Source organism: Pogoniulus pusillus, chromosome 24 (assembly GCF_015220805.1).
Source record: "Pogoniulus pusillus isolate bPogPus1 chromosome 24, bPogPus1.pri, whole genome shotgun sequence".
In the NCBI taxonomy this organism is placed as follows: Eukaryota; Metazoa; Chordata; class Aves; order Piciformes; family Lybiidae; genus Pogoniulus; species Pogoniulus pusillus.
In genome coordinates, this window is record NC_087287.1 from 7,991,633 (window position 1) to 8,017,968 (window position 26,336).

The 26,336-nt window shown below is 44.5% G+C and overlaps 1 protein-coding gene and 1 long non-coding RNA gene across 2 annotated transcripts in view; both read right to left on the reverse strand.

Annotated features, from left to right (window-relative positions):
• LOC135185961 (uncharacterized) overlaps positions 1–7,842 on the reverse strand; it is a 58,495-nt gene extending 50,653 nt beyond the window's left edge. The window contains exon 1 of the long non-coding RNA XR_010306702.1: positions 7,757–7,842. This is a non-coding gene — a long non-coding RNA (uncharacterized LOC135185961). The remainder of the gene's footprint in view (positions 1–7,756) is intronic.
• Positions 1–11,539, reverse strand: part of OSBPL5 (oxysterol binding protein like 5) — a 173,233-nt gene extending 161,694 nt beyond the window's left edge. Inside the window, exon 1 of the mRNA XM_064163231.1 lies at positions 11,433–11,539. Within this exon, the coding sequence (XP_064019301.1) occupies positions 11,433–11,447 (15 nt within the window). The 5' untranslated portion in view covers positions 11,448–11,539. The remainder of the gene's footprint in view (positions 1–11,432) is intronic.
• Positions 11,540–26,336: the final 14,797 nt, after the last annotated feature.

Below are 26,336 nucleotides of genomic sequence, written 5' to 3' on the forward strand. Positions count from 1 at the left end.
GTTGCTGGCTTTAACTATGTCTGGCATAAATCCTGAAGTCATTGGAAATCATTCCAGTAAAATAATTCTTGTTTACAGCACTTGGCAATTCAGTTCAGTGAGTTTATAAAAGCTTTTGCAAAAAGCTTACTGTAGAACTGAATTTGCATATTTGGACCTTTCCCGGGACCAGTATCAGAGCATAACAGAGTGATGCATTCCCTCTGTGGATACACCAAGAAACCATAAGGCAAAAATAATTACTGCATGAGAGCTGATATTTGACATTCTTAGGCCAGGAGCCAATCTGGCAAGCAAAGCAGATGCATTGGCCAGGCAGAGAAGGTTTAAACCATACCTCAGCAGCTACAAGGCTTTTGCAATCCTATCCTGCAGAAACCTATTCCTTCTCAACTTCTGGCAGAGCACATGCTCCTCTTGTTAATAAAGCACAGCATTTCCAAGGAATTCACAACCACTGGAAAACAGTCTAACATAAAGGAAGAACTTAGCTTGTAGAGCTCCTGATAAAGGTGTTTTACTTTGGGGTACAACGGCCCTCTCTTCCATGTGGCTGCCACTAATAAGACAACACACTGAACCACGAATGAGGTGTCTTAAGTGCCTTGTCTGTACCTACTATGGAGCAAAGACTGTGCTGGTCCTGAAGTCAGATACCTTTGCCTTGCCATGTGTGCGGGCACCATGGGCAGCCTTGCATCCAGTGTCTGTCCCTTCACAATCCCACATCTGCTAAAGCATTTTAGAAAGCAAGAGTTGGGCACATCATCAGGCTAGAAAACCCAGATCCAGCTCCAGCTCTCCTCCAAGCAGCTCTGACAATTTACCTTCTTGAAATCATTAGTATCCTACACATAGATATGTCCTAGCAAAATACAGTCTATCAGCTTTACAAATAAGTGGTTCTTCGAACTGCCAGAGCTGGGAGCAACGAGCAGGGGTATGGAAAAGAAGCAAGAGACCTAAAGGGCCTGAAACATGATGAAACCTTTCCCAGGAAAGCTCCTTCAGTCTGGTCAGCGGATTTTGGCTCCATATGCAAAGTCTCTTAATTTACATAAGTCCTGATCTTACTAAAATTCATGATTGGTCATGCACAACTCTACTAATATTAAGGAGACAAATTTTTCACATTCAGTGTTCTCTTCTGCAGGAATTCTAGAGTCAGACTTCACTTCAGCTTTCCAATACTTGATTCTGCAAGGAGATTATGAAACACTTGGAAAAATGTTAGTTGTTTCATGCCAGAATAAATGAAGGTCACATTAGCTATGACGAACTAATTTGTTATTAAGTGTGCTTGTGTATCAGAAGAAGGATCCTGACAAATAGTAGATGTTTCAAGAGAAAATTAGTAATGTACTTCTCCTATTCATTATCACTCTATAAATTATGCATAGAGCCATTTTTAATGAGGCCAGAAAGATCACTGTGATCATAATCTGGCTTCTTGTTTGGAACGAGGCAGAAGATGTCACTGAGCTCACTCATACATATGTATTCCATATTAAAACCCCCATGCATCATTAGGATTTATCAGTTGTAAGTGGTGAAGAGTCCACCACAAGCCCTGGTAAGTTCTTACTGTGATTGATTACTTTTTTTTCCCATGAAGATTATGTTTATCTGCTTATCCTCCTCTCCAGTGCTGGCTGCCAGACAGCACAGCCTCTGACACGCTGCTGTCCCTGATAAGAGGCCACTGCTACAGGATGCAGTGCTGGGTAGAGACAAGCCAGCAGCATGGGCTGAGCTAAGGCAGTTATGCTACTTCTGGTACACAGGAAAACACACAGGGTAGGATTTTTTATATCCTCACATGGTGTCCTCTCATGCTGCTGATGCCAGTCAGGTGGCACAAGAAAGTTGCTCCTTCTGGCATATCAGCAGGAGGCAAAACCGACAGCTCAAAAGCCACCCATCACCATTCTTCTCAAACTGCAGTCTGGTGAGAAGACTCCCAAAATCAATTGCTTGCCTTCCCTGCCTCAAATGCTTGAGTAGACTCCCTCCTCCTGCCCCTCTCGCATTTGTAGCATGGAGATGTGGCCACTCAAAAACACCAAGTTTGCTTCTTGCACCCACATTCAGCCAAACCAGACAGTCCTGGCCCACTGCTGTAGTTTAAACCCAGCTGGCAACTCAGCCCTACACAGCTGCTCGCTCAGTCTCCACAGTGGGATGGGGCACAGAATGGGAAGGGTAAAAGTCAGAAAACCTCTGGGCTGAAATAAAAGCATTTAACAGGTAAAGCAAAAGCTGTGCACACAAGCAAAGCAGAACAAGGAATTCATTCCCCAGTTTCTATCAGCAGGCAGATGTTCAGCCATCCCCAGGAAAGCCAGGCTCCATCACATGTAATGGTGACTTGACAAGACAAACAGCATCACTCCAAATGTCCCTTCTTTCCTTCTTCCCCCAGCTGACCACAACATCCTATGTCTGGAATACTGTGAATATCCCTGTGGTCAGATGGAGTCAGCTGTCTCAGCTGTGTCCTCTCAATTGCTTGTGCATCCTGAGCCTGCTTGTTGGTGGGATGAGAAGCAGAAAAGGGCTTGACTCCGTATAAGGGATGTTCAGCAGCAGCTAAAACATCCCTTAATTACCAACACAGTTGTCAGCACAAAACCAAAAACACAACCCATACCAGCTACTGTGGAGAAAAATAACCATCTCAGTCAAAAACAGCACACCCAGTAACCATCCTCTGTTGATGCCTCCTCTGACCTACATGTCTTCTGCTGCCAGTGTTGGCAGCACTTTTGCTGCTTCCTTCCAGGTCACAGCTCTGGCTCTAAAGACACATTCTGTCCACCTCTAAAACCTTGACACAGTCTGTTAGACACTGTTAGCAGTCGCTGCTGGCAGCCTGACCCTCAGCTGACAGCAAAGTGTCCTCCCAACTCCTGATGCAGGCACCTGCTTGTAGTAAAAATGAAAGCTCAGGTACCTTCCCCCTCACAACCTGGGAATGTTACAGCAGCTACTAGAAAAAGCCTCTTCCTGACTTTTTTCTGCTGCTCACTGAACACCTGGTCCCTGTTGCTGAAATAGGCTCCTATAGCAAAAGTAACTCAACTTCAGGTAGTTATTGGAGGAGTAAAAGAAGAGACAGATTTGGTTAGGTGACAGTCTGATTGTTGCCCTGAGTTTGCTTAGCTCCATCAAGACTGTTAATGCTAGCTCATACCTCTTTAGGAGGTAAAAATTGCATATGTGTTTCCAGCCAAGCATTTTTAGAGGAACACCCTGACATCTCACTGCTCATGAGGTCTGAACAGCCACTGCACAACTCTTCTGTGTGGCACTTTACTGATCCTTGTAAATTCAGAGCCAGACAGCCTCCTCCAAGAAGGTGCTATTTCCCTCTCCACCCTGGAGGGTTTGGACATGTGGTGGACCCATTCATGCTAAATCCTTCCTCTTGGGGCAGACACTCATCATAACTTGTTAGCCTTTGAGATCTGCACCCCTCTGCTGAATCTTGACAAAAAGTTAATGCTACACAGACAATAGAATCACAGAACGGTAGAGGTTGCAAGGAACCTCTAGAGGTTATCCAGAGCCACACTGTGTACCCTGCCAGGGTCCTGCAGGCAACTGGAAGGTGCCTGCAGCCATGGACAAAAGGAGGTCCACACCACCCACCTTCATCAGCATGAAACTTAAACCAGATATTCTGATTCATGTACCTATTGGCTACTTTGTGCTGTCTTTTTTGGTAAACCTTTTGAGGCTTTTCCTTTTGCATAAGGATTGCATAAGCCTTGGATTCTCAGGAAACTGGGCTAAAAAAAAACATTCAAAGCACATTAAGTGTCCTATCTAAGATTAGAGTCTGCAGACAGGGATATGTAAACCAAATGTGTGCTGCAAAGGAAACAGCAGGCCCTTCAGCAGAACCCAACTGCATCCCGTGAGCTCATGAGAATCTCTTTCACATCTAGATTTCAAACCTCTGATGGGCTCTGTAGGATGCAAGGATGAACAAGTCTTAGTTTTAGCATCAAAAGAGACAGACCTTCTGCACAGCAGAGAAGCTGAAAGACTGACTTTGATTCATAGGTGCCATCACATCCTATAATAATTAATTTCATTAAGAGGGCTGAGATCAGTTCTCCATAACAAGTGGCAGGAAAACCCTCCAGCAGAAAATGGCCTCATTACACATCTGCAACTCTTAGCCTAAAATTGTTTTGCTGCCATGCTGGCAGGACTGCTAATGTCACAAAAGCATCTAAACCACTCAGTAGGATGGCAAAATGAGCTCTCTTACAAGACAGGAAGATGCAACGTACTGTGAAGTTGCGTGTGAGGACCTGTGCTTTTAAAGATAAGGAATGCATTGCACGGCAGCCAGCTGACCTACATTTACAGCTGAAGATGTAAAGCTGACCCACAGGGAATTCTGTCTAACCTACAAACACAGAAGGAGTGCCAGTCAAATGGACCACGTCTCTTAAAATGATAAACTGAGCAGAAGCAGCAGCATGGGGACAGGCTCTGCCCTGCTGCCACATGTAAGAAGCAAACCAGCTCAATATGCTGTGCAGTGCTGGCAAAGAACATCACAGAGGAACTCCTACCTTCCTCAGCATAGCATGCTGCAGGGCTGAAAGTGCACTTAGTGTATGGAGGCAAATGAAGTGAGAAGTGAGATGGCAGCATGGGCTGAGCTGGACAAACCAAGTCCCAGGGCCTCATTACAGGCAGTAAAGGTTGTGGCATAGCCAGTGCTGCTGTGCTTTCACTGCCACCAAGCCTGTGGCATCAAAGCTCACACAATTAGCAACATCCAGCCACAAACACAGCTCTCCACATGAGCATGGATAACCTTCAAAAGACCAGGGAGATAAATGGTGCATTGTAGGACTACTTGGCCATAAACAGAGGAGAGGAGGAGACAGAGGCAAGGGCACAGTGATTATAACTGCATCGGTATAAGGAAAGAATCACACACACTAGCCCCACAGACAAAGTAGCTCTGTTGAGATCAGCACAGTGCTGCTTCAGACTATATGAGGATCTCCCTCTTGGCACAAATCAGTCTTTAGCAAAACAGGCTCCCAGTTAATCTCCCAAGTTCTGCCCCAAATACACCGATTTTTCTTGAACAGAGACTTTCCTGTCCCTCTCTGGAGCTGCATGGTCATATGATGGCTAGAGAGCACATGAGCTTTTTTCCACTGCTATGGTGGAAAAGGACAGATGTAAAAGAAAAGTTGACAGTTAATACAAAACAAAATTGCATATCCTAAACCTGCTTATTAAAGACAAACTTCACACATTAAGCCATCACACCTACATTCCTTCCCTTGGAACTTATAAAGCAACACCAAGCAAGATAAAAAGCTTTGCTGTGCTCAGTAAATGTATGCAAACAACCACACTAGGAAACAACCATTAATAAAGGCTGGACAGAAAGCCATCTCCCAAACTAGCTAGTGTAACTTCCCTTTTAATTTTATTTTTCAGAAATCTAACAATCTTTCATCAGAACTTCACATGGACAAGACCTTTCCTGGGACCATCTGGTGTGTTCCAGTGGCATTCAGGGAAAAGCTGAAACGAAGCCATTGCATCAGTGCAAATGCCTGATGCAGATGCAATAACCTCCTAGAAGTCAGCTGGTGCAAGGTGCTGCAGTGGGTGTCTATATATATCACAGACCTGACTGGGTCAAGTTTGTTACCTTCACTCTCATGCAGAAATTGCCAGTCCTATAGGACATTCATAGCATTTCTGTGACACTTTGTGGTGTCCATCCAGTGGAACTGACATGACACAAACTTGAAAACAAATCAGTCATGTTTTATGCGTTGTATCTTTGTCCTTCCACTCATATAGCATCACAGAATCACTATGGTTTCAAAAGACCTTTAAGATCATCAAGACCAACCACTAACTCCATTAGGGCCACTTCTACACCATATACTGAACTTTGTACCACAAAAAGGGGGTAAGAAGTTGGCTAAAAGTTTCCTTCTTTATATTAAGCTTTAGTGTTCACCATATTAAATAAGAGCAAGAGGAATGTTGTGGCCCAGACAAGAACATTTAATATAAAATCCTAATCTGCTTGAGCAATTTCCTGCTTCTGGCATGGATTCTGCAAGAAAGAAAAACAATTCAAGTGCTCACTGTTCCTCTCCTCAGACAATTGCATTCCCCCCCCGCCATGTTTAGTTTCAAGTATCATCAATTATGTTACAAAGGTTGAGGCATTTACCCATTACTGTCCTGACAATCTCATCAGTTTAGCAAGTTGCTTCCAGATGTTACCACTCACAGATAACATTTCAGCAAGTTCACAATCAGCAAAGCTCTGTGGCCAAAGTTAGGCACATCTTGTGGTAAACACAGAATTTTCTAGTCATTCTAGAAGGTGAACTAGAAAAATATTTCAAAGGTGATTGCAGGATTCAACAGCATAGGTCCCTATCTGAATCACTTTTAAAAGTTTGTAAGCCAGCGGCTTTAAAGCTTTTTCTGACCACTTTAAACATTTCACCCTGATCTTGAGCTACAGCTCAAGGACCTGAGATGACAGATCATTCCTCACCACCTGAAACAGCCTGTCAGAAATAGTATTTGTTAGCTGCCATCTCTTCTGAGAATAGAGGTGGTGACCAGCAGACATTCTATGTGGCAAATTACCCGTTGCCTAAAACCTAAGTCAGTCATTTGGATTTATGAAACAATGCAGAACTCTCTAAAGGGAAATCAAAATAACAAGTATATAATCCCTCTGTAGTCTAGGCTGAAAATTACAGGCATGTAATAACAGATAGAACATTTCCATCAAAATTTCCTCCTAAAAAAAGTCAACTGAAAGAAGGAATCAGGTATATCAGGGGAATATTTTATACATTAGCACTAAAGTATTAGCTAAACGTTCCCAGCACTCCTTGCTTTCATTGTTTTAAGTGCGTTGTATTTGAGTTCCCTGAAGCAGTGACTTAAATGATTACAGTCTTCTAAAAATTTGGGGGGTTTCCATCCATTTTAGTTACATATGTAGACAGTGATTTCTTCAACTTTGTGCCTTGAACTAGTGCTACATGTGAGAGTTCATGTTAACCCAGATTCCCACAAACTCCCACACTCCAATGATTTCTTCAAAGGAGCAATGCCCATCTGGATGCACTTAGCTAGCCACATTCCCCCACACGTATGAAATGATGCATGGTATGGAAAGGCACCATCTGCCTTGGGTTTTAAGCTATCATGTTGTGTTCATTGTTTGCAAAAGGTTGAACACGTGCAGTTTTGCTTTATGGAGCAGTGGGCGAGTTGGTGCCACTTGGTCACTGGCTGCTGTCAGATCAGAAGTTCAAACTACAATGAAGAGGGCTGACAGTGCTGCACCAAGTTATAAGTGGTCATTGGCTGCCATCTTATTGCCCAATTGGCTTGCCATCAAAGCAAGACCAATAGGCTTTCCTCACTTTCTTTCTCCCTGCTTCTCCATGCCCCTGGAGGGATCACATGAAAACTGTCAGGAAGGAAACTTCTTATGTTCAAGAAAACAGAAGCACACATACACATGTGCTTTGTAAACACATAAGGTTAAAGTTATGAGTTCTTCTCTCCATATAGCCCATACCTGGGGCTAAACTACAGCATTTATTCTATCACCTGATGACTCCTCCCCAGCACAGAAAGAGGATTGGGAAAAGGAGAGGACACCCATAGGTTGGAGTGAAAACTGATTTCATGAAACAGAAAAAGTAACACAGATAAAAACACATACAAACATATACTCAGCCTATGAGGTGTCCAACAGTCACAATGAACTGGAAAGCAGTCATCAGGAGCAGAGTGGTGAGCAAATACCTGCAGAGATGGGGAGAAGCAGCAAGAGGAGAAGCAGGAGGAGACCTCTCTTTAGCAAACCTCTCCCTTTATACTTAGGCTTATGCTCATGGTTCAGGATACACTTGGAGCAAACTAAGAGCAGCTGTTCTGGCTTTAGTCCCCTCCCAGTTTCATCTCCTGCCTGATTCCAAACTGCTGAGGGCCTGCGGCCCATGGCTGACATGGGATTCTCTCCCAACCAAACCAGGGCAGCTGTGTATAATCAGTATAGTTTTCTGGTGTAAAACATCCCAGGAACATCTCAAATACTGGCTCTCCAGTCAGATTAAAGTGGCTACAGGAGCTGCTATGAGAGATCTTATAACTCCTCCATCTCTAGTGACAGTAGTGAACAGGGAAACTAGTTGTCACCTAGCTTCCTATTTTCTACCTGACAGCAATGCTCTGAAGATAATACTGAGGAAACTTAAGCAAGCTTTGCTTTCCAAGATGGTATTTCCTTGGAGATATTCCTGAATGTTACCAATTTGTGCCATAATATGGATTTCAGTTTTGTTTCTAAAGTGTGATAAATACTGAAATGGAGAGCAAATAAACTGTCTTTATTCCAAGGTGTGCAGGGTGGGAGAGAGGGGAGGAGAGCTGGTTTGGTGCTGGGGTTTATGATGCATATCTCTCATACACAAAGAAATTCTGGTTTTGCTTTGCCTTGCCATCTAAATAAAGCCCCCTTTCCTGTTTAATCTGTCCCTTCAAGCCAGACACACTGGAATCCAGATTTTGCACCATGAAAAACATCCCTACACATTCTGTGAAAGAATGAAACTTGCTGGCGTGGTAAGAAGTTTGATTTGGAACACCAGGACTTTGCTGGCCCTGCTGCTGAGGTGTGTGCAACATGCACCAAGCGTTCAGAGTCAAAAACTCAGAGCTACCCAAGGTAACCTTCTCCTAGTAGCATACATTTTCTTATTCAAGACAATCTTCTGCTCAGAAAGCCCAGATTAAATGTTATGTTCTCTATTCCCTGGAAAAAATGCCTCACTGTTGCAGAAGCTGCAGAGCATGTGATCAAAGGATGCCATATGGGCCGTTTATTAACAATGAAAAATGAATGCACCACTTGTCGGGCTGTAATTAAAACTGAAGAGCAGTATTCCAGTTTTCACTCCCATTGTTGATCTGGCTATTTGTATCACTGAAGTTTCTTGCCTTATTAATGCCCTGCACATCAGGTTTACAAATGAATCTTGGCAGTAAATATTCCACATTGTGGCTCCATAATATGCTGATATAGATGCAAGCACACTGCCTACCAGCTTCCTACTTACATATGTGTTAATAAGATGGTGTTTATATACATACAGAAACACAAATTCACATCCAAGCTAGCACAAACCCATGGTAAAAATAAAATACTGCAGTCAGTTTACATGTCATTCTGAATTTCAAGTGCTTTGAAATACTACTGAAATTTGCAAGGCCCCATTCTAAACTAACATATTGTAAAAGCGTTGCACAAAAGCTGTTTTCAACTGTCAAAATACAAACCAAGGTATTCCCACTTGCTTCACTCACATCTCAATTTTAACACAAAGCATTTTCAAAGAAGTGCTTTTTGAAAAGTCTGAGACTAGTAGCTTTCTCTTAGATTCCATTTCTACAGAACTGCCATATTTAACCATTAACAAAAATCACAAGCTTTATGATATTTTTAGTTGCCTCCTCTTCTGAGATTTTTCCATTTTTCTCCATTTTCCCCCTCTCAAGGCAAAAGGACTAGAAATGTCTGTGTCTGTTTTCTACTCCAAAAAAAAACAAAGACCAGAACCCTAGCATGTTTACAAAGCTGAGGGACGCAATCAGGGGGCAGAGGACCACATCAGACAACTGACAGCAGAACAGGAAAAATCTGCTCTGCTGTTCTGAGGTTGTCTGGACAGGCCAGACCAGGATGACGCATCCAGTGTGACCTGTCCTCCTCCCCTGCCCTACCATTCTTGCTTCTTGGGGATTGCTCAGAGAAGCCATAGGCACAGCACAGGTACAAGGGTATCTATTCCTTGGGTGCCTGAAGTTAGCTTTCTGTGGCTCACTCAAAAGTCTCAGACAGCAAGAAGAGAAGCAGGAGCAGTGAACAAACATGAAAGAGAGCAAAAAGGTAGTTTAAACTAATTACAGAGCCAACAAAATTAATGTCCAGAAGACACAGCATCAAAGTTTGTCACAATTGCATCAAAGTGATATCAGATATTTGCTGCATCATTTCTCAGTAAGATAAGGTCTTACCTCCACTCTCATAACCACAGCTGATAACAGAGATACAAGACTTTGTATACTGCCATTCCATTTGTCACAGGAGCCAGTACAACACAGATACTTCCTCCTGCTACTGAGATACAGCTGGAAATTGCACCAAGTGAGGCCTCAGCTATTCCAGCCAAGGCAAACCACAAAGCTGCTCAGGTTCCCCCTGGGTCCTCAGGAAGAAATAAAAAGAAAAGCCTCATTGCCATCCACATAGTTGTGCCAAGCAGAGCCCAAGAGCAGGGAAAATGCTATTTCAGAAAGTGCTGGGGGAGCGTATAAAGCTTCACTCATCTTCAATGCTGTATTGTCCCTGCACTATGCTCAGTGGGGATCTCTCTGCAGACAATGCTGCCACTCCATTTCCCCCCCACCTTGCCCAAGAAAGAACACTGAAGCATTACAGGAGTGCATTGAACAACTAGAGTGATAAAAGGTTGTTTCCCCAGGTTGTCAAAAAGTCACAGTTTCCAACTCCATTCAGGCACTGCAGGTAGAGTGAAACTTCAAACATTTGGTATCACTTCTGAAGCAGCAGGTTTGCTGAGCTCTCAGGATTAGCTGTATCTTTAAATACAGAGCTGCTGCAGTAAAAAATCTGCATTCCTTCAGCCTGCTCTACTGCTGCTGGTCAACAATCAATTCCTTAGGTAATAATAGTTAGGGAAGTTCTTCCAGAAATGCTCATGTGGAGAGCTATTTGCAACTGACAGAGGTGCAATGCAGTATCCTGCCACTTTGAGCACCACACACGTTGGGGTCTATATTAAAAACATTCTCTTCCTTAGCTCTGCCCTATTTCTGCTCTGTGGCAAAGCACAACTAGCAAAGCAATCCATAGCATCAAACTTCACAGAAGTTACCCTTAAAAACGAATGGGCAAGATTAATCAGCAATTTTTAGAAGACTTGAGCAAATATTATCAAGCAGCTCTGGTATTTCGAGTTTCCACTAGCAATAGAATAAAGCTGAAGAAAACATTTTTATATCAACATCTTGCAGTTATATTTTGTCCTCTTAAGGGAAAAATAAGAAAAGGAAAAGAAAAAAGCTTAAATCGGTGCCTTGCAGCACAGGAAATAATCAGAGGAGGAGACAAATGCCGTGTTTCAACTTAGATCACTGCAACAGTTAATTGAGCATTTTGTGACAGCAAGCAATTTACCAAGTACATTTTCACATAATTAAGCAGCAAACGAGACACAGTCCACAGGAGCTGCACATTTAAACTGTGTCAGCAGCTCTATCATAAAGCACTTTACACATAGATATGTGTGTACACAGACCTGTCTTTCTATACTTACCGTGCAGCAAGGCATGGGTGCTATGCTGGTCTCGAAACAACTGCTTTAGAGCCCCAGGCAGAACAACCTTCCGCTCACTCTCGTCTCGGGCAAGTCAGTGTTTCTGGAAGGTGGCCAGGCAAGATCACATTCATCAGCCAATAAAATTGTCTAGAGCTGCTGTTCCACAGGAGACTGTTCCTCTGGCTGCAGACTCAGGAGCAGCCAATAAAGAAGGAAATCAGCGCCAGAGTGCGGGCGAGCTTCTGCCCCACACTAAGGGTCGGCTCTCCAAAAACCCAGCTTCCCTCTGCCTGTGCTGTTGTACACAGGCATCCTGCATGAAAAACAACTTGCACTTGACTTGCCTGGCTAAAATAGATGCACAGCTATTCTGAACACTGACAAGGGTAAAGAAATCAATCAAGCAGGTGCCTCATGTGCTGGGAAGCAATACAGCAACATCCGGAGCTGCGACTTCACGCTGCTAGCAGGGGTACCGCATCAGACCTAGCTTTCTAGGGGGCGGTGGGACTTGCTGCTCAATCAATACCTCATTTGCTCGAGGCAGAGGTGTTGCCTGTGGTGGGCAGTGTGGAAACCATTAGCTTCTTACCATTTCTTTATCTTCCAGAGCTGGACCTGCTGCAGTGGCTGCACGAAACCGTCTTGTCCTCACACCCACGTGTTCGTCCTGGAGTTCATCACCATTCAGAAGAGCCCTTGATTTCACCCTGCCAGTCCTATGGCAGCAGCACAAAACCCTAGCGTGCAACAAGACTGCAGAGATGACAGTCAGAGCTGGCTGACACCTGGGAAACCTTAGGTCTTGCCTTCACTATGAAAAGTAGAAACAAAATATTCTTAGTATGCATTATCTAACCTACAGTAAATCCTAAAGAACACGAGGCATTTGTTGCAGTTACACAGGCTAGCAGGTCAGGAGAGGCCATAGTAAGCCTTTTCTCCTAAGTTAATCCTATGGAGAAGACCAGGCCTGTAGGTAGGTCACCAGCATTAGACAACAAAGTTTTCTGTAGTGCAGACAACCCCTTGAACTTGCAACTTTGCAAAAAGCTACTCTGCACCCTGAAATGAAAGGGGGGGCTTCTTAAAGAAAAAGGTAAGGAAAAAAGAATTACAATAGGGTCAGCAAGACTATCATTAACAAGAACTGTTTTTCTCTTTCATCTGCCATTGCCTTTAAGCACCTGTCTTGACACAGACACATTTTTACTTATTTATATAAGACAGTGCTACCTCTGCTTTATTTACTTGATGATACCACAGCCCTTTGGAGGACCAGAGGCCAAAGATGTTACCCTCAGAACTCTGAGGGCCGCATTACACAGGAGAAGAGGGAAAAGAGACTCTACAGAGCCACAGTATGCTAAAATCAGGCAGCACAGAGACACAGCCTAACTGAATTCACCAGACTGGACTTTGTCCCCTGATCTTGGAAAGCTACATGTGCAAGCATTTACAACATGCATTTTCCTTTGATGTAAATTGGCATAGATGCATGACAATTCATGCAGGCTTTCCTTCCAGTTGGGGAAAATGTGGGTTTCCACTTGAAACCACTGTACACTGCCACATCATCCATCAATGGCAGTGCTGGACAGGGAGCAAGTGCCACCCTGAAGGCAATTGCATGCTGGATGGTCACTCAGAGGGGTCTCAGTGGTGTAGGAAGAGGCTTGTCAAATAGCAGCTGAGGAGAATAGCATCTTGGCTGAAAAAAGCAGCAGGACATACACTTACTGGAAGCAGCCATCTTAAGGAAATTGAAGGAAATATGACAAGCCAATAAGGAGCTTCCATATTTTTGGGAGTAGCTAGCAGCAGGCCAGGGCCCACACCAGTGACACGTGAAAAAGGAGGATGGAAAGCAGGTTGCCACAGCAGCCTGCATCCAGGAACTTGCTAATTTTCACACAGATGATAGAAGAAAATTCAGCTGGCCAGACAGCCCTGCTGGTATCCCATCCTACTGGCAAGCACTGGGCTGATTTGTCCTGCAACTTGTGCACATTACTCCAGAAATCCAGTAAATATCTGCATTTTCCCCTCCTGTATTTGAAGTGTGGTCAAGCTGCACAGAGAACTGCTGCTACACAACTTGGTTTATCAGTCATCTCTAGTTTCAGTGTTTAAATGCAGTAACAGAGAGCATTTTCTCATCCACTTTCTACACAGATTTGAGGTGTGTTTGGCTCTAATTAATTTGGAACAGGGCAGAGAGTTCAGAAATTTTCCTCTTCTCTCTCACATCCCTGTGTCCCACTTTACTTTTAAAGTGGCAAGGCCCATCTAGATTAAAGCAGGAAACAGAAAAAAAAAATCAAGCTGAATTAGGGGCAGCTGAGAAGGAATTTCTTCAACACAGTCCTGTGCTCAAAGCTTTGCAGAAACCATAACATGAGTGACCATGCACAACAGTGAATCACTGCATCAGCTGAAGGGGAAATACCCTACAAAAACAGAAAAGACTAAACCCAGAACCCTGCTCACCTGCTGGACCTGCTCAAGGAGGAGTTTCCATAGGACACTTCTATTTTGCCTCGCTATAGCAGGTTTTTATTCTCTTCAGTGCATTCATCCTGAGGGTGGCTTTGTGAAGCAGGGTGTTACTTCTGGGTAAGTTATGTTGTTGCTTTCTATCCAGAGAGCCCATCAGTGTGCAGAAAGCCTATGACACATCTCGGAACTGAAGCACATCTTTGTAGTTAGGATTAAGGCTGTTAAAAGCGTGTTGGGCAAGATCAAAAGCTGCTTCTCTCTTCCCTATCCCTTCCAGCACCTGAACATGCAGCTGCATCTGTGTCTCCTCAGTGAGGGCATTGAGGAGTTTCATCCTTTTCACAGCAATCTCCTGGTTTTCCATACTTTATGGGCTCAGTATTTCCACTTTCAAAAATATTTCTGTTTTTATACATATAAGTGACCTCAAGGTTTAAAGCCAACATACTGATTTTGGGTGGACAGCTATTTTAAATCCAGCCCTTCACAAGTATTTTGCCCACACGTGTCAGCAGGACAGTGTCACTTTCAATAGTTTTACTCTCACTGGCAAAAAATGATGCAAAACCATAGGCAGAATAAAATAGTCTGAGGTTTTTTGATTGCTTCACTATTTTTTGCCTCACCTGAAGTCTAAGCAGTCCCTGCTTGAAGATTCTGTTCTGTCAACTCCAGAAACACAGAAAAATCCAAATGCAATTGTAGACAAAGAGCTGCAAATATACACCAGAAAGCATGCATCAGTCCTAGAGCAGGAAAATGTAGCCTGCAGAGAGCAGCAAAGCAGAAAAACGCAGTCTGGAGAGAGTAGCAGAAAATTGTTTCCCTGTGTATTGTTTACAATCAGCAAGATGTAGGATATTCCCTCTTTGAGCACACAGGTCAGCAGGCATGACAGGTGGCCCTTGCATTAGCAGGGAAGGCTGTTTTGGAATGGGCAGAGCTTGGAAAGAGAGACAAGATCAAAGACCTGGTGTTTCACTAAGCCCTGTGTGAAGGGTGCAGGAGAGATAGGAAAGGTTCAGTGCTCGGCTCTAGGTGGCTTCAGACCATTCTACTTCACCTGCAGCCTGTGGTGCAAAGCTGGGGGGTTTGTGTGTTGGAGTAGCTGCACCAGCACTAATAAACTCCTTTTGTGTCTGAAGTCCTGTGATCTATCATCACAAATACACAGCTTATTCATTAACACAGACAAAGAGACTGTAAGTGATTCACAGCGGGGGAAAAAAAAACACCACAACTCCTGTTGCTTAGAACTCACTTTGATTCACATGAAGCAACTTTGCAAGTCTAATAATGCAGCTCTTGGCCTTTAGTGTTATTTACAGGAAAAATGTATTTGAACAGACTTGCTAGATCTGTGCAGAAAAGAGAAGGGATTGGGGATTTATTTAAACACACACACACTCTTAAACCAGTTTGACACTGCAGTACAGAGTTGATGCCCTCTGGTTGGCATTACCATCTGTAATGAACGTAATGTGTCTAAATAATTTATGTTGCAACAGCAAATACAGTTTGGAAAGAGGAAGACGTTTGGGGAAACTGGGATCAGAAAAGGCTGGAGTGAGTCAACACGGGCCTCTCTGTTTCCATGGCATTATAAGCATTACCCTACCCACCTTAACTGCAATCAAAATGCAACCCAAATGACTGGCTGTGAGTATATTGCATCAGATTATCAAATGGGGAAGCCTAGCACTAGACAAAGAAGGAGAATGCCAGGGTGGGAGTGTGCTGAACTGGAACCTAGCAGGAACCAAATTTATTTTCCATCTCGGTTGCTGATATCTGCCCCACTCAAGGCAGAACTCCTAACTGCAAGGGGGAGGAAATCTGTGTAAATAAATGAAAAAATTTAGCCAACAGCTGTTCAGGCATAAATACCTTGTCACATCCCATTTTATGCTTGTGAAACAAACTTTACCCATGTTTCCTCTGCTGTGCTCAGGCTAATTTAGCATGCATTATGTATGTTGCTCTGTCTTAGTGTTTAATTATGCATGAATCACTCAGCCCCTTTCCCCTTCCACTTGCACGAGGATCAATCTGCACAATTCATCTACTCAAGCTTTTCATCACCACCAGCTCAGAAGGGTGCACGGCTGCAGCCTGGCTCAGCTCTGGGCATTGCTAAGTTCTGCTAGAGAAACCAAACTCCTGCATGCTTACTGACTGGTTTGGCCCAGACCTCAGACAGGTGTAGGGACATCCTGCCAGACCAGGAAGCCAATGCACGAATATGTCAGCCTCCCCATAGCCTCCCTAACAACCCTCCTCTCCCTTGAGCAGATGCTGTAGGCTGGAGAGAGTCCAGTGTACCCCAAAACTGGGGTACAGCCAGTGATGTGTGCCTCAAAAACCCCAATGTGAGGCCCAAGCCAACCTCCTCTCAACTCCTAAAATGGCGGCCGAGAGTCCCTGAGGAGCCATCTCAGCATCCCCTCCCGCCCAATCCTGGGCAGTACCAGTGGGCCCTGAAGGAACTCTTGCCTGGCATAGGATTCTCTGCTTCTCCTAACAACACTTTCCTCTCATTTCTGTTTAAAATGAAACATCTCAAGAAGGGAGACCTACCTGCTGGGTGACACAGGGCTAGGGTGCTGCCTCAGGGCCGGGTGATGGCTGCAGTGGCCATGCCTGACCTCGTCCCGAGCAACAGAGGCACCAGGACAGGCTGAATGTGGCAGGCAAGTTAGAGAGAGGAGCCCGAGAAGGTCTGTGCAGGGTACCGGTGCCCAGGTGCTGGCAGCAGAAGCAGCTGCAGGGCGGCGCTGTGAGGTGAGGGCCCAGCTGGCGCGCAGCCAGCAGCAGCTGGTACCGGCCGGTTCCTCAAGTGCCTCCCCCCCAGCCCCCCCGCCCCCGGCTTGCCCCCGGGCTCCAGCCAGCCCCTCAGAGAGTCACAAACTCACTTAGCGTGGAAAAGACCTGTAAGATCACCCAGCCCAGCCCAGCCAGGGCAGCTGTTTCCCGCCAAGGCCAGGCAGGCGGTGGCAGTGAGGGACAGTGAGAGAACAGCCCCAGCAGCTTCCCTGCGCGGGAAGGCGAGGAGCGGGGAGGGACCGCGATGGCTGCTCGCAGGCCTGCTCCCGCCCACACAGAGGAGCCAGCTATGAAGGTGCCAAATCGAGCCTGAGGAAAAAGGGGAAGCAGACCCTGCGTACGTTTTGGTTTTCCTTTACTTCTTGCTATCCAAGCCCTTTCTAATCAGCAATACACTACTTTTCCCCAAGCTGAGCCCATTTTGCCCGTGAGGGCAGCTAGTCGGCAGGGTGCCTGTTTCATATATGTTCGTATATATCCGTATATATTCATATATATTCGTATATATTCGCATATATTCGTATATATTCGTATATATTCATATCATTGGACACTGGAATGGGCTGCCCGGGGAGGTGGTGGAGTCGCCGTCCCTGGAGCTGTTCAAGGCAGGACTGGACGTGGCACTTGGTGCCATGGTCTAGCCTTGAGCTCTGTGGTAAAGGGCTGGACTTGATGATCTGTGAGGTCTCTTCCAACCCTGATGATACTGTGATACTGTGGATTTGACTTGATGATCTGTGAGGTCTCTTCCTACCCTGATGATACTGTGATACTGTGATATCAGCCCATGAGCTTTTCAGTCTTTTCTCCCTTGGCCTGTTGGAGACAGAGGTGAGAAAGCAGCTGGTCGGGGGTCTCCAGCCAGCCAAGGTCAACCCACTTCATATTATTATCATCAAATTACAACCTTTATATTTGTTCCTTTCTCTACTGTTAGCTTTGTGCTTCTCATCAATATTTAATCCCCTTTAGATTTGCTGTAGGTGTTTTTTGTGGGCAAGATGGAGAATTGCCCTGTGTGTTTTGCTCTCTCGAGCATACTCAGGCTTCTCCACATCTCTGCATCTCAAAATATGTACCCTCAGGCTGGCAGGTGCCTCTCTGCTTCCACAGCAGCACCACCTGTGTGTTTAGCCTACTATTTTCAGGGTGATCTTACATATAACCCCCTGGAACAAGGCATTACATACAACACAGGAGCTTTTTCTGTGAGTTTGTATCTTCAAAGCTGTTCTTAACTGCCAGTGCCTCAGCAACCTTGCTTTAACTCACATTTGTGTTCAACAGGATCTTGCACGGAAGCCACAAAGTCTTCTTAGAAGAAAACCTTTGCTGCCAATCAAGTCCTCCTGACTCAGCTGCCCAGCATGCAAGTCCTTAGGGAAGGCCAAGCTAAGGAAAAGTAAGATAGTATTACCAGCTTCTGTACTTTAAGTGCCAGGTAACATTGCTTGCATTGTATTCCAGCCCTCATTTTCAAACAGCCACAAAAAGATTAGTGTTAACAAACTCCCCTTTCTCCTCCTTTTAGTAACAGTGATGTGCTGCAGCATGGCAGAGCTACAAAATTTGCTGCCATTGCTGTTCTGCTGGCCCAGTGCCCTCACCTGCACCACAGTGCACCTCCAGTTAGCACAGAATGCCTCACTCAGCACCACCAGAGAATGCATCATGCACAATGTGCTTTTTTGTAGCTTTTAAGGGTACTCCTCCAGCTTGAATAACATTACTTGGATGATCTCTTTATTTCCTATATACAGAAATCAAGCTCTTTGTTCTGAAACCACACAGCTTTCATCTGCTGCCAAAAGGAAATCCATCTGGGTGCTGTGACTTCTGCCCTTTGAAATGAGTCCTCCAGGCAGCCAGCAGCAGGCCTGTGGCTGCATGCAGCATGCCTGCCTGGTTTTGGTTTAGCAGTGGGGCAGAGAGGACTGGAGTTAGCAAACCTACTCTGGCTGCTCACAAACCCCTCCGTGCAACTAAACTCGGCAGCTTCTAGGGCAGAGGCATCTGCCCAGGTACAGGGAGACCCTAATCACCACTGCATTTTCTCTCAAGTTACATAGGAGTAGTTGACATTTCGTTTAAATGTGTGACTTGTTTTGGATTTTCTCATCCATGGCAGATCTATTGCATCTCCTAGATTCCTGTGCTGTGGCTCTGCTTGGTAAGGAGGATCCTCTGATGCTAGTGGAAGTGGGCCCACAACAGAGAGGCAGACCCCTGCAGTCTGCTTTTCAAGGCTGGCAAGGCACCACAGTAAACCACTGCCCGATCCATTGCAGCTTCTTGAGCTGGCCCCTCAGCTGCTTCTTCATAGCAAGAACCAGATCAAAATGCTGCACAGATCCTCAGACAGCTGCTGTAACCCACACATGTCTTCTTCCACCCACACACTTCAGCACCAGCAACTCCCCTGAGCCTGGCCACCCTCACGCCTGCTGCCTGTGGCTTTGTGCAGCTCCAACCCTCACCTTATGTTTCAGTTTCATCATTGTGGTTATTTATTACTATTTATTGCTATTCCCCCATATGTGAATCCTGAGCCATCCTGAGACTGTCACTTCAAAGGACTCCTGTCAGATTTGTCACCAATAATTACACTGTCTCCACCCAAGCAGACTGTGCTTTTGATCAGGAGCATGCAGTTTGCTCCTGACTGCAGGCCAGAGAAAGCCATCAGATGATCACAGTGCTGGCAGATGTCCTAGTGAGCACAGGAAGATCACTTTGTTGTGCTTAGCAGCTCTTGCTTTTCAATCATGGGAAATCATGATTTGACTATTAGCATGTAAGAATTTTCCTTACACACCAGCACAGCTAAAAGCCCAATGTCAGCTTGGAGCACAGCAACTTCCCAGTGCAGGCTGATGAGAGACTCCATGCTAATCTTACCCTGCTGTTTGCCTGTCATTTTCTAGTACAGTCTCAGTCTATTAAGAAGTTAATTAGTTAATTTTATTGCCACAAGGTGGAACTGCACTATTTTCCCCTTCTCTGTTGTATGAAACAAGCAGCAGCAGTACAGGCTCACTTCTGCAAACACCTGGAGGAGGTATTCCCCCAGCCAGGCCCTCAGCTCAGGCACAGCAAGAGTGTGTTCTTCTTCCTCCAGTCTATGGGAGGGAATTCTGATTCAGCTCCACAGTGCAGCTGCTGGGTGAGAGCTTGACTCATTTTCAGTCCTTTCTGTGCTATTTCATAGGTGATTTTGTCTTTGTTGATGATATCACCATTCACTGATCAGGCTTTGAATTGCCACAAACCTCTCTGGTTTTTTTCCCACTCCACTCATTTTAGGGAAAGGAATAATTTCTGAACATTTGCTAAACTGCCTTCAACTGTCTCCTAAAAACATGTCTGAGAAGTCCACAAAATGGCAGACAATTGCAAATGCTGCTTATTAGAGTGACCATGGTCATCACACCACTGTCTTGTAGCTCACTCAGCTGCTGGTTGTATTTACTTCCTGCCTCTGGTCACATCATTGATTGCAAACTCTCAGCAGAAGATGGTCCTTCCTTCCTTGGCAGCTCTCTCACCAGCTCAGAAAGCAGCCAGCTTGACTCCTTCAGAGCCATCCTGCCTTTTCCAGAATAAAGAGCTAAGTCCTCAAAAGTTGAAATGTTCACTGAGTGAAAGCCCAGTCTTGAGTGAAATGGCAGTGTCATGTTTTCTCTGAGCCTCTGTAGACCGGGGTCCTGGTGGTTGTGTTTTCTGTCTCTACCTAGCACACGCTTTCACAACCTATTGATCACCTGAGGCAATAAATTGTGACTGGAAACATGTTTCATTTGGAGACAGTTGACCACATTCAGTCAGTAGAATAACACTTCCACATACTTTTAGTGTCATTTAATGGCACTGACTTTGAGGAAACCTTAAGGCTCTAGTTTGACATCAACATTCTGCCTTCCTCAGACTGCCTTGCAAAATTTCAGCCTATCTGGCCATACGCACTTGCAGCTCATTGGAATAATTTGGCTAGGTGCAAATGAATTAAAAAAGCTATCTAACTGCTGTCTGTGAGAGGGGAAGTTGAGCATGAAATACAGGTGATGGGTGGCTCAGTGCAACACTTCAGCAAAAAGCATGTATTTTCCACAGCTGCTTAGAATCCAAATCTGTGCCTCAGATAAAAGAATACTGTGGAAATCATACATGTCTTAAGAGTGCTGGACTATTTCAACACCAACATCTACATACAGGAGACTTAGCAGCATTAAGGTAAATGTGTTTTCAGTTATAGGTAGCTGAGGTCACCATCTGCAGGAAGTTTAAAGGGGTTCTAGTGATTGTTATCTGCAGACTTAGAAAAATGGTGGGACAGAGAATGGGGAAATCTAACTGGGTGCTTAAAAAAAGAAGGAAGTTGGGTCTGCCAAGACCCTGAGCAGGCTCTTTATCCTGGATATGTCTCTGGTCCCTCTCTCACCTGAGTTGCAAGGGTCATCTTCCAGACATGACTGAAACTGTTACTTGCTTTGGGTATCTCAGTATCTCAGTCCCCTTGCCTACAAAACACATTTTAGAGGAACAAAAGTGGAAGGTACTCTTAAATACTGATTGAAACAGTCACCACTCTTTAAATTGCTTAAATAGCCCAAACAGTGAAAGAGTAAATTGAAAGGACTGTGAAACTGTTCCCATCTTTGTTTGTTAGTGTTTTTGAAAGGCACTGCTTTGTAAAAGCCTGAAAAGCTAATTTTCAAAACACCCAATGGCAGCATTCAGTGTCCTAATAGCCATAAGAGGACTGGCAGAGAGCTTGACAAACCAGAAGATTGATGGTCTCACTGCAGCTCACACTATGAAATCTATTTTGCTGGCATCTCGCTCACATTTTAGGAGATCATCATGCAGAGGAAAAATAATTCAGTAGCTTCAGACATGGCTTGTTATTAAATTACAATGGTTTTAAAGGTTGGATTGATCCTCATTACTCAGAAATTTCTGTCAGTATTTAGAGAACCAACCTCCAGAGCTCAGCTTTTCTCAGCACGTGCCTGGCCTGTCACCACCAGCACTGGAAGCAGCTGAGGGGCAGCAGACGAGCTCACTTTAGCCCAGCCAGCAGGACCGCTGCTGATACATGAGAGCAGGAAGCTTGAAGTGTGATTTATTCCTCCTTCAAAAGCAAAAGCGTTTGTGAACAGCTGGGTAGTTGTAGGTACACCTTCCAGGAGATTTAGAGCATTTGATGAAGCTTCCTCACACACCCAACTCCATTATAACCATTCTTGTTAAAGCCATCTACCTACCTAGCTAGCTTCATTAGAGCTCTGCATTCAAATCTTGCTCTATTTTAGGATGGAGATGGAAGAAGCCAAAGTAGCTCAGCAGATGTTCCTGGATGCTTTAAAAGGTGCATTTAAAACCTCCCTGAGGACCTATGTAAAAAATAGCACAAAAGACTCACAGTTAGTGTTACACACACACACATAAACAGAGCCATTAACTGAAACAGCCTTTTAACTGTTATTTGTATTGAGCTGTGTGAGCAAGCATGTTGTTGTTTGCTGCCTTTATTGATGTATCTGCTCCATGTTCAGCAATCCCATAAATCTGTTATTGCTGGGAACAGCTGTGGAGCAGAGTGGTAAGCTGGGAAATGAGCACATAGCCAGTAATGCTGAATAGCCAGCTGCAGGCTGGTCAGAGTCAGAGCCTTTAGGCCACATGCACCATCAGAAAATGTCTAGGCATCAACAATACCCAAACATAAGAGCACTTCCCAAGGAAGGAAAGGATTCCTTGGCTTTGTCAGGCTACTGCAAAAATGAAGAGTTTATGGGAAAAAAAATCATCTGAAGAGATGTCCAGCACTCTGCAGATGAGGAAGAGGTGGTACCCTGCCCCTGCAGAGCGGGCAGGCAGCCTCATGCAGGCATAGCAGCCTGGGCTCAACCACTGACCTGAGACAGGGTTGGAAGAGACAGGCTCGACACCTATGGCGTGGGCAAAAGTAAGGGGAGGCATAACATGGGGTGTAGGGAGGTTACCAGAATCAGGAAGTGAAAGAACCAGCATCCTGTCAGGCAAAGCTCTGCACGGCAAGAAGAGTGGTATCATGTGCCCTCTGGAGGCATAACGCAGGATGAACAGGCTGCATTTCCTGTCTGGAGAGCCAGCAGTCACCTTTTACACACACACCTCTATCAGAGCAGACATCACATCAGCCTTTATCACAGAGATTGCCTTCTGATAGTACATGCCTTCCAACGGAAGCACCACATCAGAAAACTGCCAGATAAGAAAATCCAAACAAGTCCAGAAATCTCTTGCAGAGGGTGCAAGTCTTTGTGCTCATCCTGCACTGCACTGGCACAAGGGACAGAGACACAGCACAGTCCTTAGCACACTGAGCACACAGCATCTTGTAAGCACTACTACTACACTGAAGGTGTCCATGAATCATTGGCATTATATCCAGAACATCATCATTCCAAAGAATCTGGCTCTTTGATGGTCACTTGGAAAGCTAGATGTAAAATGTGAGTTAAAAATAATTTGCTTTGGATCAAACTACAGCTAGAGGGGCTAATTGCCTCCTGTCCCTAGGAGGCTTTTTCTTTTTGCTTCAGAAAAGCAGAACATGCAGTTTTCTGGTGTTTTATTCCTTCCAAGCTCCCATTTCTGACCCTCCTTATCCACATCTATTCATCTCCAAACTCTATTTGCTGCTTGGTAAGACCCAGCCAGGAGGGGTGTGCAAGGGCAGCAATATTTCTGACTGCATCCCATTCATCAAGCAAAGAACTAAACAGGAATGTTACATCCTCTCCTCTCTGACCTCTACCTCTTTAACCTCAGAGGCAGTAAAACTAATATCTGACAAGATCAGGTGCAGAATCTGATTTCCAGACACAAGGCTTCAGCTCTCCCCACCTGCAAACTAACACTCCAAACAGCAGCCAGCACAGCTGGCTTTACTGAAGTTCTACTACTGCAAACTTATCTAATGGATAAAAAGGAAGGAATTTTGGTTCTCCCTGAGGCTGACTGGCTCCAATAGTGGTGGTCACCTGCTGCAGGTCCTGCACAGAGTGGTTCATTATCAGTTTCTCTTAAGTAGCACCAGACTCACCAGCAGCACACAGCCATGGTGTAGCCAGTGCATATTCCCACTGGAAGATGAGGAGACCATCCCACTTTGCTGTCCCCAGGTCACCATGCAGGCATCTCACAAAACACTGCAGTCGCCATGGAGGATCACAAGATTGTACAGTCAGTGACAGCATCCCGTGACAAACTGGAGAGCTGCTGAGTGCAAGTATCAACCTCCACACATGTGATCCTCCTTGGGAGTGATTCAGATGACAATCAGGAATGGAACTAAGGATTTGAGAAGAAAGCAACTTAACTGAGGTAATTTTATATTAATCTACAGTCAGGTAATCTTCAATCTAGAAGCCATCTTCAACACTACAAAGCTACTTCTGCACCCCTTTCTATCATTGCAACCTGAGAACACAACTGTAATCCTTCATTACCTGTAATCCTTCAAGAGATGAAAAAGTCCTCTTGTTTTTATGGAAGTGAAAGTGTTTTGGAAACACTGGTCCTCCCTCAAGGCTCTTTCAGTGAGTGGAAATCTTTTGACTATCCATGGATAAAGGTATTGCTCCTTCACCCGGTGCCAGTATACATCAGCACTGGGGCCTGGTCCTGACAGTTTACCATCCTTGGAGGGAACTGTAGGGACTATAACACACTCAAGTGCCACCACAGAGGATGGGAGACCACTTTCCTTATCCATTACAATATACCTCTAAATGAAATGGTTGTTTTGGCAAGGTTGTTTTATTAAAGAGGAGCTGAGAAGAATGCATCCCCCCAAAAAAAAAACCAACAGAAGCAAGATAAAACCCAAACCAAACAAAAACCAAAACTGAAGTGAACCAACCAACCACAAACCACCCCCCAAAGAAAAACCCAGACAGAAAGTGCTCTAGGATAATGCTTTTTAATTGTTATTTTTATATCTTTAAAAACAAATCAAACCATTAAAAACATTGTAGACATGTGCTGAAATTTTCTGTACAACAAATATGAAAACAATAAAATTTGTACATCATTTATTCAACAGTCACTTATTTGAAACATGTCAACTTTTCCCTTCTTAAGCAGGCCCCAAATGGGGAAAAGAACAGAACAGAAAGGCAGGAGATGCAATTGCCACACAGTGGAGCTTTCAGTCTGAAAAGAAGATAGCTTTAGAGAAGCAACAGAGAGAGAATACACTGACTGAAGACACAGACCTCAGCAATTATAACACATAGAACATCAGAAGGAATGGGAATTAAAATAGTAGTTCAGGCATTCAAGTCATCTTGGCCAAGAGAGACCCACAAGGTAGTGGAGCATTACCTGTAATCCTACTCTTCCTGCAGACATGCTCTGTGAGCAATGTCCTTCCTATTCATAACCACACTAAGGCAAACTTTATGTTTACACCATCTGAAGCCTTACCACCTTTCTTCACCTATACTTCGGATCAGCAGATCTTTTACTTCAAACTCTAATCTCTTCTCAGTGAGCCAAGTTTTGGGGAAAGACAAATACTACAGCTGTTTTAAAAATAGATAGTTGCTGGATGATGACACAAGGGAAAATTTGGCACCTGCTTCCAGCCTCAAAACAAGGGGACAGATAGGTTTGTTTTCTGTAAGAGTGCCTGGGTGGGGGTCAGGCAGAAGCACATTCCAGTCCATTCCAGCTAGTCTTCTGATGTTCTGCTGCATTATAATGCAAGTACATGATCTAGTATGGGAGATTCACCTCACTCTGTGCTAAACAACACAAGGGTCTTTTGAATCGAGACAACATTCGCCACACTAACACAGCAAGTTCTTGGGAGACAGATTTGGAACAACAAACTTTGCCTCTGTGCTCTTCACCAGTGTGCAGTAATTACAAAATTAAGAGAAGAAAAAAAAAAGAATCTGACTGTAAGGGGCAGACTTTCCTCTCTCCCAGTTCCTTTGGAATGGTTCTGTTTGGTCCAAGTGGTTTATCTTTGTCATCTGACAGCAGCTTAGGAAGAACACTGGGTGAGGGATCCCCTATGTGAACTGCCAGTTTGAATGGAGTTGGGCAGGATCGTTAACCTTGTGTTGTTTGTTTGTTTGTTTTTTCCATGGGGTTTTGCTTTTTTTTTTTTTTTTAAATTTTAAAAGTATTTCAGAGAAGGAGAGCAAAAGATAAAGTCAAGAACACACAAGTGGCTGCTTCAAATAAACCCCCAAACCCAAAAGCTGAAGTGCACTGTGGTTCACCCTCCAGTTTTACTCATGCACAGCACAGTTTCACAACAGGTTGTACAAAATTCTTTTGGAAATTCCTTTGGGTGCACAGTTACAATTCTGTACCAGGAATTCCTACATTTTCCTTCAATTGACAGTGGATTCTGCAAGGTTGCCAGGTTCCACTGCAATGCCACATATCCTCCTAGTATTTGCAGCTTTCTCTGATGACCCCACTAAAGCAAACAAACCCCACATCCTCCCTCCCCCACCCCAGAAAACAACAAGAAAACAAAAACTAAACAAACAGAAAAAAAAGCAGCAGAAT